Source organism: Chiloscyllium plagiosum, unplaced genomic scaffold (assembly GCF_037043375.1).
Source record: "Chiloscyllium plagiosum isolate Xiang-an unplaced genomic scaffold, Cpla_swu_hap1 HiC_scaffold_9, whole genome shotgun sequence".
Classification (NCBI taxonomy): Eukaryota; Metazoa; Chordata; class Chondrichthyes; order Orectolobiformes; family Hemiscylliidae; genus Chiloscyllium; species Chiloscyllium plagiosum.
Window position 1 is genome coordinate 22,061,289 of NW_028270147.1, and position 14,925 is coordinate 22,076,213.

A 14,925-nucleotide genomic window follows, 5' to 3' on the forward strand; every position below is an offset into this window, starting at 1 on the left:
CAATACTCTGACCAGTAAAGGAAAGCATACCAAACGCTGCCTTCACTATCCTATTTACCTGCGACTCTACTTTCAAGGAGCTATGAACCTGCATTCCAAGGCCTCTTTGTTCAGCAGCACTCCCTAGGACCTTATCATTCAGTGTATAAGTCCTGCTAATATTTACTTTCCAAAATGCAGCACCTTGCATTTATCTGAATTAAACTCCATCTAGGATCCTGGTGCTGCCTCACAGCACCAGGGTCCTAGGTTCGATTCCAGCCTCGGTCCACTGTCTATGTGGAGTATGCACATTCTCCCCGTGTCTGCGTGGGTTTCCTCCGGGTGCTCTGGTTTCCTCCCACAGTCCAAAGATGTGCGGGTCAGGTGAATTGGCCATGCTCAATTGCCCATACTGTTAGGTGCATTAGTCAGAGGGAAATGGGTCTGGATGGGTTACTCTTCGGAGGGTTGGTGTGGACTGGTTGGGCCGAAGGGCCTGTTTCCATACTGTAGGGAATCTAATCTAAACTCCATCTGCCACTTCTCAGCCCATTGGCACATCTGGTAAATATCCTGTTGTAATCTGTGGTAACCCTCTTCGCTGTCCACTACACCTCCAATTTTGGTATCATCTGCAAACTTACTTACTGTACCTCTTATGCTCGCATCCAAATCATTTATGTAAATGACAAAAAGTAGAGGACCCAGCACCGATTCTTGTGGCACTCCACTGGTCACAGGCCTCCAGTCTGAAAAACAACCCTCCACCACCACCCTCTGTCTTCTACCTTTGAGCCAGTTCTGCATCCAAATGGCTAGTTATCCCTGCATTCCATGAGATCTAGCCTTGCAAACCAGTCTCCCATGGGGAACCTTGTCAAACATCTTACTGAAGTCCATATAGATCACATCTACCACTCTGCCTTCATGAATCCTTTTTGTTACTTCTTCAAAAAACTCAATCAAGTTTGTGAGACATGATTTCCCACGCACAAAGCCATGTTGACTATCCCTAATCAGTCCTTGCCTTTCCAAATATATGTACATCTTGTCCCTCAGGGTTCCCTCCAACAACTTGCCCACCGTCGAGGTCAGGTTGACTGGTCTATAGTTCCCTGGCTTGTCCTTACCACCCTCCTTAAACAGTGGCACCACGTTTGCCAACCTCCAGTCTTCTGGCTCCTCACCTGTGACTATTGATGATACAAGTATACGGTATGAGCAGATGGGGAAAGAGTGAAGTTTTGGGTTGCAAAGGCTTTGACCAGGTAAGAACTTGCAGTAAACAATGAGATGCTGGAGGCAAGGGCAGTGGGTTAATGAGGTGAGATGGCATTCATTTTGTAAAACCAGTTAATGAGGTGAAAAAGCATTATGTAAAGTCAGTTTAACAAAATGAAAAGGATTCATTATGTGAAGCCAGTTAAGGTTAAGAATATTCATTGTATAACACCAGATGGCTTAATGTTTACTATTGACACTAGCTGATTGTAACAGTCACTCAATCAATATGAATATTGCCTCATCTGGGTGCTGCTCCCTATAAGTGACTATATAATTCATTTAAGGATCTGTTGTTCGAAAGAAGACTGAGAACTCATGTCTCCCTCCAGGGCCCAGAATAAAGATGAAGGAGGTAAAACTAAACTGTGTCTCAGGATTTTGCTTCGACTGATAAGAGGATGGGGAAGTGTGACGACATGATGGAGCTCTTAAAATTACGATATGCAATAGGCAAAATGCAGAGATCTGGTCAGATGATGGAACTGGAGCTGATTTGTAAAGCAAGGATGCAAATTTTAGAGCAGGTGTTGTGGACCAGGAGACATGGTAGTTTTACAAGCACGGTGTGAACATAGCTTTATATGAATTAGGATACGGGCTGCTGAATTTTGAGTGTTCAGCTTTGGAGGGTGAAAGATGAGAGGTCGGTGTTGTAAATATTGGAAGGGCTAAATTTCACGGTAACAAAGACATGAATGAGGGCTTCAGCAGCAAAAAATCTGAATGGTGAAGGAATGGATAATATCACACAGATGGCAGTAGGCAGTGTTGATGATGAAGCAGTTCTTGAGTTACAATCACAGTAAATCGGGTGAGCAGTGTGGAGTCCATGTAAAATGATTGAGAGTTTACAGTGGTACTGCACAAAGGTGTAGATTTTATGGTTGCTGCTTTAAAAATCTGACTGCATAAGATGTAACAGACTCTAGAGTCTGTTTCCTCAATTCCAATGTGAGTTCTGGAATTTGGTATTATCTGTAATATCTATCTGTTAGTGAATACATGTTAAGACAGTTTATGGTAAAGTTTGTGTGAACATTATCACAAATGAATGCCAATGAGTATTGTCTTAATGCAGATGTTGCCAACTACTTTTGTTATTCAACATTGTGACCTCGCCCGTCAATAATACTCTCTGGAAATGAATACTATGTTCTTATTTTGTCAGAATTACTCAAAGTAGCATTTTTGTTTTAAAATGGTTGAGATGTTTTGGAAGTTGACCATTACCACATATTACTGAACTTAATTTCAATGAAAACAAATCAAACAATTTTAAATTGCAAGGTTTCAATTATTAACATCTTCAGGTCTTAAAGTCACAGCCAATTTAATTTGAGGACAGGATTATGTTTCCTCCTCCATCAGAAACTATGGATAGTCCTCCAAAATTTTAGCTTGAATTGATTGAAAAGTCAAACATCAGGGTTTCTTTGAAGCAATATAACTAATTTCTCACTTCCAGAAGAGGCACCCAAGAAACAGGTAAGTTCTTGAATCAGTGTATAGAAGTATTGTAAGCTGTTAAATGAGAAGAGAAATAGATTGTATATGTATAAAGCTTGTGTTTTTCTTTGTAATCTGAAAGTGTTGGATTGTTAAATTATAAATTATAACTGGTTGGTAAATTTGGTAATTTATTAATATTTATTTCAGGCTTGCCAAATGTGAGCTGAGAATAACTAAAATGGCTTTCACCAACTGACCAGAATTGAAAATAGTATCCAGAATTTAAAGTAGAGATTTAGTAGAATTTAATTTAGTAGATTTAAAGTACAGAAAAAGGTGAGTGGCAGAGAGCCAGCTGTTGCTGGAGATTTTCTGGTGCCTCCCAAAATAAGAGAAACATCTTTTGAAGCTTTTATAGGTTGGATGGGTCTTTCCTGCATTGGCCCCCCAAAGCCATGTTCAGGAGCCAATCAGAATGTTTTTGTCAAGCACTTTCCCTTATTTCAGAAGCTGCTGGTTTTGTGTTATCTCCTTCTACACCCATTCTTCCTGTAAAATGCACTATTGTGTACAACTCTGTGTGTCCCAGTAAACCAGACATTTTAAAACTGCAGCAATTTCTTTATTTTGTCATCTTGGTTTAAAGCAGTATATTTCCTTTTTTAGTTCACAGTCCAAAACCTAAGGAAATAAAAATGTGATCTTTACACATATTATTTTTCTTGTCAGCCCCATTTTGTAGCTCCTTTATCCTCAACCTGCTACACTTTACAGCCTAGCAGACTTGAATTTCATCTCCTAACAACTGTCCTCATCTTTTTCAGACCAGTCATCAAGAAATGAGCCTGCAGTTCTCATTTGTTTGTCTTCTAGACCCATCTTAAAAACAAAATACTGGAAATACTCACCAAGTCTGGCGCTATCCATACAGAGTTCCTGTTTCACGTCATTAAACTTTTGTAAAATTTACGTCAGTATTTCATTACTTGGATTTGGAATTAGCCTTATTTAGTTGGACACCAAGAAAATTATTGATGGAGGTGAAATTGCTAATTTCCACGTGGTAGTTAAATCCTCAGGAGCTGAAACTTATAAATATTAAATCCTCTGATCATATTGAAGGGAAAATAATGTCTATGAAATAATTGCTTGAAAGATTAGAACGCTGTAAATGTGCAGCAGGGTGGCCAATATAACAAAGAAACTGCTTATGATTGGTGTGGATTGTTTGTTGTTTATTATAGAAGTCCAGGTGCTTAAGATTTTTATCCTTTGACAGTTACTTTCACTGGAAAATATCTGGTACAATAAGTGCAAACTCTAATTTGATTGTTTTCTGTTTTTTTTAGCCCTGGAGAGTCTTGGATTTTGCTCTTACATTAGTGAAGTAAAGGAAGTCTTGCAAGAGTGTAAAACAGTGGCTCTAAAGAGGAGAAAAGCAAGCTCACGTCTCGAAAACCTTGGCATACCAGAAGAAGAGCTGTTGCGCCAACAACAGGAGCTATTTGCAAAAGTAAGTAGTGGATTTGAAGACAAGTTGTAGATGGACGTTTACTAGATTTCAGTTTTTTTTAAGTTCCAAAGTGTTGTGGCATCAGCCAGCTTCTGTGGTTTCCACGGTAACATATTTGCTGAATTAACTGTTTATGGCAATTTTGCAGCAGAAGATCTGCCATGAAGCAATATTCAAATATTTACATTAAATAATATGTCTGGACCACTATCTTCAGTTGTTAGGTGACTGAGGGAGGTGCCTAGTGAAATTCTGAGAGGCTAATTGCTTAGATCTCTGCTGTTTCTAATTTACACAAGCAAACGTAATGTGATAGCCATTTCTGCTGGTCAAATTCCAGGATTTAAAGTAGACAGGGTGATTGGGAGTTAGGATAATGACTAGTAAGGGGATTCAGATCACTTATGTAGTTTGGGAGATTAAATTTGAAACAATAATAAAGTTGTTCATATCAGGTAAAAACTGAATGCCTTAATTCAAAGTCAGTTTTGTTTGAGCAAATCGTTGAATTATTTAGTTATTATTACATCATGTTCATGGAATGGTGCAGGAACCTCTCCCTCTATGATTTCAATTTGAAGTAAGCAATTTCAGGCTGAAGATAGTTGATTGTAGGTGGGGAAAGCATTGTGTAGAATTAGTACATCGAGATTTTCAGGCCTTAGGAGGTAAAATAGACTCACCTCCTTCATTCAAAAGTGTTGCAGATGTTGAAAATCTGAAATGAAGACATAAAATATTGGAAACATTCAGCAGGTCAGGCAGCATCTGTGGAGAGAAATGATAAATATTTCAGGCGAGGGACTTGTCTTGGTAATGTCTGACTTTATAATGCAGTTACCAGACTAACCTGGGTACTTTAGGTTCTGAGATGGAAATGTGTTGCTGGAAAAGCGCAGCAGGTCAGGCAGCATCTAGGGAACAGGAGAATCGACGTTTCGGGCATTAGCACTTCTTCAGGAATGAGGAAAGTTGGTCCAGCAGGCTAAGATAAAAGATAGGGAGGAGGGACTTGGGGGAGGGGTGTCGGAAATGTGATAGGTGGAAAGAGGTCAAGGTGAGGGTGATAGGTCAGACTGGGGTGGGGGCGGAGAGGTCGGGAAGAAGATTGCAGGTTAGGAAGGCGGTGCTGAATTTGATGGATTTGACTGAGACAGGCTGGGGGGAGGGGAAATGAGGAAACTGGTGAAATCCGAGTTCATCCCTTGTGGTTGGAGGGTTCCTAGCCGGAAGATGAGGCGTTCTTCCTCCAACCGTCGTTTCGCTGTGGTCTGACAATGGAGGAGTCCAAAGACCTGCATATCCTTGGTGGAGTGGGAGGGGGAATTGAAATGTTGAGCTACAGGGTGGTTGGGTTGGTTGGTCCGGGTGTCCCAGAGGTGTTCCCTGAAACGCTCCGCAAGTAGGCGGCCCGTCTCCCCAATATAGAGGAGGCCACATCGGGTGCAAAGGATGCAATAGATGATATGTGTGGAGGTACAGGTGAATCTGTGGCGGATATGGAAGTTTCCTTTGGGGCCTTGGAGGGAGGTGAGGGGGGAGGTGTGGGCGCAAGTCTTGCATCTCCTGCGGTTGCAGGGGAAGGTGCCGGGAGTGGAGGTTGGGTTGGTGGGGGGTGTGGATCTGACGAGGGAGTCACGGAGGGAGTGGTCTTTACGGAATGCTGATAGGGGAGGGGAGGGAAATATATCCTTGGTGGTGGGGTCCGTTTGGAGGTGGCGGAAATGGCGGCGGATGATGTGCTGTACATGGAGGTTAGTGGGGTGGTAGGTGAGGACCAGTGGGGTTCTGTCCTGGTGGCGGTTGGAGGGGCGAGGTTCAAGGGCGGAGGATCGGGAAGTGGAAGAGATGCGGTGGAGGGCATCGTCGACCACGTCGGGGGGGAAATTGCGGTCCTTGAAGAAGGAGGCCATCTGGGATGTGCGTTTTTGGAACTGGTCCTCCTGGGAGCAGATGCGGCGGAGTCGAAGGAATTGGGAGGATGGGATGGCGTTTATGTTCTGACCATGGTAAAGAAAGAATGCACATGTTTCAGGGAAAAGAGCAACAAAATAATATAAGGGAGTTTCAATTGTAGTTGGATGCTAAGCTTGAAGTATTAATTGCCTATTCTTGTTCACGGATTCTGTATTCTCATTAAGATGGAGGGGAGGATTAGACTTGGATTTTCCCCCAGCCCCACCTGGGGAAAACACCTTTTCCATTTTTGTAGCTTTCATTAGCAAAATAGTGAGGTGGGTATCTCTCCCTATGGGGACTACTTCTTGATCAGTCCCACTTTTATGCAGCTTGTGTCCAAATAAATTGAGTTGTGTTCATTTCTGTTGTGATGCCGATTGTTGTTTACAGGCATCCGAGATGTTTCCTGGCATTACTGTGAGAGCTTCTTTTAAGTAGGGTAGAATAACCAGGGTAAATGGCTTTGTTTATCTTGGCCAGATCACTGAATGAAAACTGCTGCTGAAGTTGTTTCAGCGTTTAATGTAAGTTTAGGGTTCTACATTAGTTTTTTTCTTCTCAATGTGCCGTAAATAAATGTAGAAAATAGGAATAGGAGTACGCCATTTGGCCCTTCAAGCCTGTTCAGGAATTCAATATGATCATGACTAATAGTCCAACTCAGTACCATACTCCCACTTCTCCCTTACCCTTTGATCCCTTTCGTCCTGAGTATCTAACTCCTTGAAAATATTCAATTATTTTGGCCTCAACCACTTTGTTTAGCAGAGAATTCCACAGGCTCATCACTCTCTTGCTTAAAAAAAATTCCTCATCTCAGTTCTAAATGGCTTGGTCTGTATCCTTAGTCTGTAACTTCTGGTTCTGGACTCCCTGCCCAATGGAAGCATCCTTCCTATGTTTAACCTGTCCAGTCCTGTTGGAATTTTATGGGATTCTGTGCAATTTCCCCCCTCATTCTTCTAAACTCCAGTAAGTATAGTCCAAACTGATCCGGTCTCTCTCTATGCGTCAGTTGTGCCACCCCAGAAATCAGTCTGCTAAACTTGTGTTGCACTTCCTCCATAACCAAAACATCCACAGGATGGATAAATGGGGTGGTTTGGACACAAGTTCAGGTCTGGTCTCACTAAGGCCTTGTACATTTACAGCAACACATATCTGTTCCTGAACATCAAACATTGAACAATACAGCATAGGTAGAGTTCTTCACCCCACCATTTCTATGCTAACCATGATGCCATTCCAAACAAATCCCAACTGCCTGCATATGATCCTTATCCCTTTATTCCCAGCCTGTTCACGTGTGTGTCTCCAATGCCTCTTAAATGTTGCTATTGTATTTGCTTTTGCCATCTCCCCTGACTCTGTCTGTCTGTTCCAGGCACCTACGACCCTCTACGTAAAACCTGCCTTGCAAGCATTGTACAACAATAATACAAAGACATTGTTGTAGATGTAAGAAGGCATGGGTTGGCTCTCTGTGCCATTCTGCATGCTTTCTCCACAACCTTATATATTTTAAAATATTTAGTCACTTGTTCCTTTAAAAAACCTTCTGCTTTATGCACTTCTTACAAACTTTCTATGTACTAATCACCATAGTGTATAAACTTTATTTTTGAGTGATAATCTTATGCTCTGCATTTACTATTCGAATCCCCTCACCATGAAGGCCAGTATACCATTTGTCTTCACTACCTGCTGGATCTACATGATTCAGTGACTGCGTATAAGAATACCCAGGTCTCATTACACCAACCTCTTTTCCAATGTATCGCCATTCAGATAATCTGCCTTCCTGTCTTTGCTACCAAGTGGATGGCCTCACATTTACCCACACCATCTGCCATATATTTGTCAGCTCATTCAACTTATCCAAATCACACTGAAGCCTCTCCCTAACAGCTCTTCCTCTCACCTAGCTTTGTGTCACCTGCAAATATTATGTTTAGTTCCTTCATCTAAACCATGAATATATATTGTGAATAGCTGGGGTCCAAGCACTAATCTGTGCAGTATCCCACTTCATTCTGACTGCCACTTAGGAATAAAACTTGTTTTTTCCTACAGTTTCCTGTCTGCCAACTAGTTCTCTATTCTTGTCCATACAACTACACCAATCCCATGCATTTTAATTTAGTTACTAATCTTTTATGTGGGATCTTCTTGAAAGCCTTCTGAAGGACCAAGTAAGCCACATCCACTGGCTCCAAATGATTAACTGTACTAGTTACACCCTCAAAAAAAATTCCAATTGAATTGTTGAGCAATCTTTCCCTTGTGTAAATTCATGCTGACTTTGTCTGATGCTGTCATTGTTTTCCAACTGCTCTGCTATTAAATCTTTTATAATGGACTCTATTAATGGGCAAAAATGCTAATGTCAGACTGACCAGTCTATCATACTATTTTCTCTCTCGCCTGTGTTTGAACAATCAATATATGCTGTGGTAAATTAATCACCAGTACAACAGTTAATATTGTAAATGTCAAAAGAACAATTTCTACTTCATTTGAATTGATTGGAAAATGTGATATTGCTTAATCTGAATTCCAAATACAAACCATACATGTGTGAACAGGTTAATTTAACTAAGTTTGGAATTCCTAATGCTGTCTGTTTCCTCATTACAGATGCTGCCAGACCTGCTGAGTTTCTCTGGCAATTTCTGGTTGTTTTTTTTGTTTCAAATATTTTTCTCTATCTTCTTTCTCAGTTTTCAGATTCTCTGCTTTCCAAATGCATGATGCTGTACCAACGTCCTATCCAAAGGCTGTTTTCTCTATTTTTTTCATTATAGAACATTAATTTGAAGTTGTAGGTATGTTTCTGGGAGCTAATGCTTCACTCAAAACGATTTGCGTCAAAACAAGTTTCACTTTTAAATATAAATAATACCAGGAGTTGTATTTTCAACCATAATAACTAACATGGACTTGCAATTAACAAAACAGTGTAGATAAATCTTGGACAGTCCTTGTGATGTAACAAAGAACCACCGAGTTGGGATGTTTTTTCCCTGATTACTGTAAAATAGTTATACCCTATGTCCCCAGTATATAAAAGTTTTTAAAAGTTTTGATTTCCTGTGCTGAGTTTTAGTAATTTGCTTCATCCTTTAAGCTAGCCATTTGCCTTTGCTAATTTTCTCTTGGTTGTGACTACTTATCTTGCCACTGGACGAATTTGTTTCTCCAGTGCCAGTGCTGACTCTCCAGGTGTTGAGGGGGTCAGCACCAACTTTCCCTCAGCACATTGCCAAGCTATTCATGGGGTCATTGCCATCAGTCTCCTGTTAGGCCACCTGCGGTGAGTAAGAGTGACCATGGGGCTACTCCTCTGCTAGCCCTGCTGCTGCCACTATAGAATATGCAGAGTCCTCAGTGCAGACCTCAAGGATTGTGCTTTCGGCCATCTGTAGGATAGAGAATGTTCTAAGCTGAGTGGGGAGACACCAGCATCTAAAGTGAAAGCGTGTAAATTCTACAGACTGGCAAAGCAGCCTAGCTGGTAATGATGCAGGCAGGAACAGAAAGCCTTTCGTACGCTGATCCTAAATACTTTAACGGGATAAGCAGTACTTAAGTTCAATGAATAGGTAGTAATTTTTTTCAGTTACTTAATAACGAAACAACTTTATTTGTAAAATAAAAACCAAAAGAATGCGAATGCTGTAAATCAGAAACAAAAACTTGGTGATGGGATACCAGCCTCTTTGGAGTTATTCCAAAGTAGGATCTTTCGGACTGGTCACAGTAATTGTCACACTGTCAACTCGATTACTTGATTCTTCAGGATCACAGTGACATCTTCTGATTGAGACAGTGGTTGACAAGAATTAGAATATTAAGCCTTTTGAGACTCCTCGAGATGCTTTCGTTGCAAATGTGATTTAGAGTCATACAGACATACGGCATGGAATCAGATCCTTAGCACCACTCGTCCGTGCCAACCGGAGATCTCAATCTGAACTAGGCCCATTTGCTGTTGTTTGGTCCATATCATTCTGAAGAGGAGAAAGTGAGTCTGCAGATGCTGGAGATCAAAGTTGAAACTTTATTGCTGGAACAGCACAGCAGGTCAGGCAGCATCCAGGGAACAGGAGATTCGACGTTTCGGGCACAGGCCCTTCTTCAGGAATATCATTCTGAACCCTTCCTATTCGTATACCCATCCAGATGCCTTTTAAATGTTGTAATTGTACTAGCTTCCACACTTCCTCTGGCAGCTTATTCCATACACGTGCCACCCTTTGCGTGAAAAAGTTACCCCTTGGGTCCTTTTAAAATCTTGCCCCTCTCACTGTAAACCCATGACCCCGAGTTTTGTTTTTTATTATAGTAATGCTTTATTTTGGATGTGTCCTTTGCTGAAATCCCTCAGGGTGACCTGTGAATGGTAGATCAGGATAGTGGATACATGTTTAATATAGCTGTTTAAGTACATTGATTATGGTGATTAGATCTTAGGTCATTGTGAACGGCACTGCGGCTTGTCTCATATTCTGCCCCTGACCATTTCTGTTCTGCTCTCACACTTCCCTCTTTGTCAGTCCCCCATTGGGCCTTGTGCATCAGATTCAAAACTCTTGAATCTTTTCTATTATCTGTCCGTGACCTTTTCTCTCCTCAGTGTAATTTCTCTCAGCTCTCGTTGCTAGGATAGGGTGTCTCTTGTTCCTTTTGATTCTGGCCACATTTGCATCACTGTCCGACCCCCACCTATTCCACTGACAGGAGCAGAATCACATGCACTGGAGTATTCTTCCTAACTTGCTATCTCACTCAAAACCGAAGTTCTTTAACCATCTTTTCTGTAACCTTCTCAAGTTGTTTTGCAGCAGTACCCTCCTTTCTCTGTGAAGTGCTTTGGGAAGTTCCATTCTGTTGCAAATTCTGTGTTTATTTTTGACAAGCTAAGGAGACAGATTGAAAAACAATTGTTCCCTATCCATTACATTCAATTCAATATCTTTTAATTGCTCAAATGAAAATTCATTTCAGGTACTTTGCTTGCTTATTCATTAAAAATCAACACTGAGTAAGAATTTTTTTTAATTACCCTATCACAGAGGAATATCATTAATTAATATGTATTGAAAACTATTAAAATGCAGTAAATTAATTAGTCAGTAAATCCTAACTTTCATTCACCGAATTCCAATTAAAGGGAAAGTCACCAAGTCCTAATGGATCATAGGACTGCTGTCTGACTGGAGAGTGATGATTGGTGGTGGTTTAACTTAAGGGGCCCCATGCCTCAGGTGAGGGGAATGGTTGGGCTGGAGGTTCCTTTCTGGTAACCAAAATTCTTACTAAATTTTTTTAATGCTGCCAGATGTACTGAGTTTCTCCAGCAATTTCTGTTTTTGTTTCAAGTTATTTTATCTGTCTTTCCTCATATTTTCCCTGCCCTTTCAAATCTAGCTGGCCAATTCTGAAAGCATCAGCACTCGTCAAAAACAATATTAATTCTCTGGAGAAAAACCAAACTTCTACGTCTGGGTCTAAGTGACCTAAATGGAATGACAACTTTTTGAAAATATGAATCTCTGGTGTCACATTCAGGGTTTGTAAAAATAGTAGTTTAAAGACACTTTCTTTGGATCAATGAGCATTCTTGTTCAGGTTGGCTGATGTTTCAAAACATTATTGCTTTGTTCATAAGCATGTTTTGAGGGAAAGGTAGTCTCTTATTGTCCTGGTTTAATATATCATCTTGCCAATCAAACAAGGCCTTGCTCCTTCCATTATGTTATATAATCACATTGGCTGCATAATGGAAGGTTCATTATGTTAGCCTCACCTCCACTGTCATGTGGCAGGCTACTAGACTGTTTCAGTGAAAAACGTTTACACGTGTCATTTGTTTTTACAGGCCAGACAGCAGCAGGCAGAGTTAGCCCAGCAGGAATGGTTACAGATGCAGCAAGCAGCCCAGCAAGCACAGTTAGCAGCATCTGCCACTGCCAATCCAGTCAACAAAGCAGGATCATCACAAGATGAAGAGGAAGAAGATGATGTGTAAACCTTACCAGCAAATTCGCTGTACACATCTTTTACCACGTGTTAACAATGACTTGGTCTGTCTGCAATTTCCAGCTTCATTCAAAACTTTGCAGACCGGCTCCTGGTGTTAAGAGTGTCACTGGTCAAGTTACAGTTGCCATGAGTTTTCATGTGTAACAGTGAATCACTTAAGTGTACAGGATTGGAAGTTTTGCAGACTGATATTTAATATTTACCTAACAACAGGTGACCAGAATTGGGAGCAACAAATCATTGCAGTACTTTATGGCTCCAGCACCTGTTTCTTGTATCTCTCTGAAATTCAGTATTGTTACTGCTCATGAATCTGAGAAGTAATGCTTCAGTTTGTGTAATCGGTTGCTTCCTTATTGTTCAGTACCGACAGCAAAATTTATTAAGTGGCTTATTTAAGTTTGCAACTGAAATGTTTTTTTAATGTATGACTTATAACTGGTGGTAAGAATGACTTTAAAAAAATTCAAATTTAACTGCCCGTATTTCATTTTTTCCTTTGAAAAAGATGTTTGACTGGGTTCACGGAATTTTAAGAAGTAATCATATTAACTTTGGTAAAACCATCAGATCTGTAGTCGGCTATTTACTCTTGATTTTATGTGGCACGTGTTCTTACTTCATGGCTAGTTTTAACTCCTGAATGTTAAGTAAACTGTATTTCCCAATGTCAGTGTTAAAAACAAAACACCATTTTAGTCAGCAGTTATAGTACCAAAGAGTGAAGTCAACAGTGGGAAGATTGACAAACGAGTTAGGGTACTTTAGAGAGTATATATTAACTGCTACTTAAATGTTTTAGCTGTTTTTGTACTGTTCATGTTCTTACAAAAATATGCATAACTGCTAACTATTTTGGGATTGACAGATTTCACCTTTATCTGTGAGAGATTTCCAATGCAGAGTGTATGTTTTTTTAAATCACAATGCGAAGTTGATTGTGCTAGTTAATATGTAACTCTTCCCTGGTGCTTATTGTTCTCTTACATTTTTTCATGTGCTGTTTCTCTTAGCAATAAAAAGACATGTTTTTATTAAAAATGCACTTTTTGATTTGCATCTTTCAGAAATGCATTACTACTAAGCACAAGTTGACACTTAGATTTACAAAAAAAAGTCTATAATCCTGTGGAAATGTTAACAAATTTATATTTTACTTACAATTTCCCTAAATTCTACCACCTGCGCTAACATTGCCAAATTGAAATAGCAAGCAAAAGATCCAACTGCAACGGAGACTGTGGACAAGCGTGCCATAATTTTGAAGAAAGGTCAATGGACCCAAAACATTACTCTGCTTTCTTTACACAGATGCTGCTAGAACACCTGAGCTTAGCAAGATTTGAGAAGATTTGTAGCTCAGGTTGAGGTTCTGGATGTAGGTTTCCTCACTGAGCTGGAAGGTTCATTTCCAGACATTTCATCACCCTACTAGGTAACATCTTCAGTGGGCATCCGGGCGAGGCATTGCTGATAATTCCTGCTTTCTATGTATATGTTTGGGTTTCTTTGGGTTGGTGATGTCATTTCCTGTTTTTTTTTCTCAGGAGGAGGTAGATGGTAGATTCTGGTCTCCTTCCTATCGGAAAGATGTGAAACCTTTGAAAGGGTTCAGAAATAATTTACAAGGATGTTGCCAGGGTTGGAGGATTTGAGTTATAGGGAGATGTTGACTAGGCTAGGGCTGTTTTCCCTGAGGTTTTTAAAATTATGAGGGGCGTGGATAGGATAAATAGACAAAGTCTTTTCCCTGGGGTGTGGGAATCCAGAACTAGAGGGCATAGGTTTAGGGTGAGAGGGGAAAGATATAAAAGAGGCCTAAGAGGCAACTTTTTCACTCAGAGGGTGGTATGGGTATGGAATGAGCGGCCAGAGGATCTGGTGGAGGCTAGCACAATTGCAACATTTAAAAGGCATTTGGATGGGTATATGAATAGGAAGGGTTTGGAGTGATATGGGCCGGGTGCTGGCAGGTGAGACTAGATTGGGTAGGGATATCTGGACGGGTTGGACCGAAGGGTCTGCTTCCATGCTGTACAAAGTTTTAATATTCTTATCTGGAGAATATAATTACAAACTGAAATCATCCAAATATATCAGACAACTTTTAATTGTACTTTTAATGTTTTATATATTCACCACTGAACGAAAGTCAAAACTTAAATAGTGGTCCCTTTGCCTTCGACAAACTGTGGCCTCTAATACACTATTGTTGCAACATGCAGATAGATTGTAAAGTTTTAACTATTTATTCCAAATATGTTAAGCATTCCATTATGTAGGAGGTGTCAAGTGTTTTAGCATTCTTGCCAAAAAGCCATTATGCTGCTTTTTTGATGTTCAATTTTTGTATGAAGTCATAATAAATATACTTTAGTTAGTCATTGGTTCTTGTCTATTCTGTGGATGCTGGAAATCTGAAACGGGTGTATAAAATGCAGGAGAAACACAACTCTGGCAGCATCTGTGGAGAGAGAAATAGAGTTAATGTTTTGCCTCTGATATGATTTGCAAAATCAGTCATGTCAGAATAGTTCTGGACAGTTGAGGCCAAATAATACAGGATCAATCATATCAGACTTGAAACGTTAACAGTTTCTCTCTCCACAGATACTGCCAATCCTGCTGAGTCTTTCCAGCATTTTCTATGATTGATCTTGTATTATTTGTCCTTTATTGCAGGACAGCTAAGT

The 14,925-nt window shown here is 40.3% G+C and overlaps 1 protein-coding gene across 1 annotated transcript in view; it reads left to right on the forward strand.

Moving 5' to 3' along the window:
* LOC122554185 (protein Dr1) overlaps positions 1–13,277 on the forward strand; it is a 35,155-nt gene extending 21,878 nt beyond the window's left edge. The window contains exons 2-3 of the mRNA XM_043698824.2: positions 4,065–4,228; positions 12,069–13,277. Of these exons, the coding sequence (XP_043554759.1) occupies positions 4,065–4,228; positions 12,069–12,218 (314 nt within the window). The 3' untranslated portion in view covers positions 12,219–13,277. The remainder of the gene's footprint in view (positions 1–4,064; positions 4,229–12,068) is intronic.
* The last annotated feature ends 1,648 nt before the right edge of the window (positions 13,278–14,925 follow it).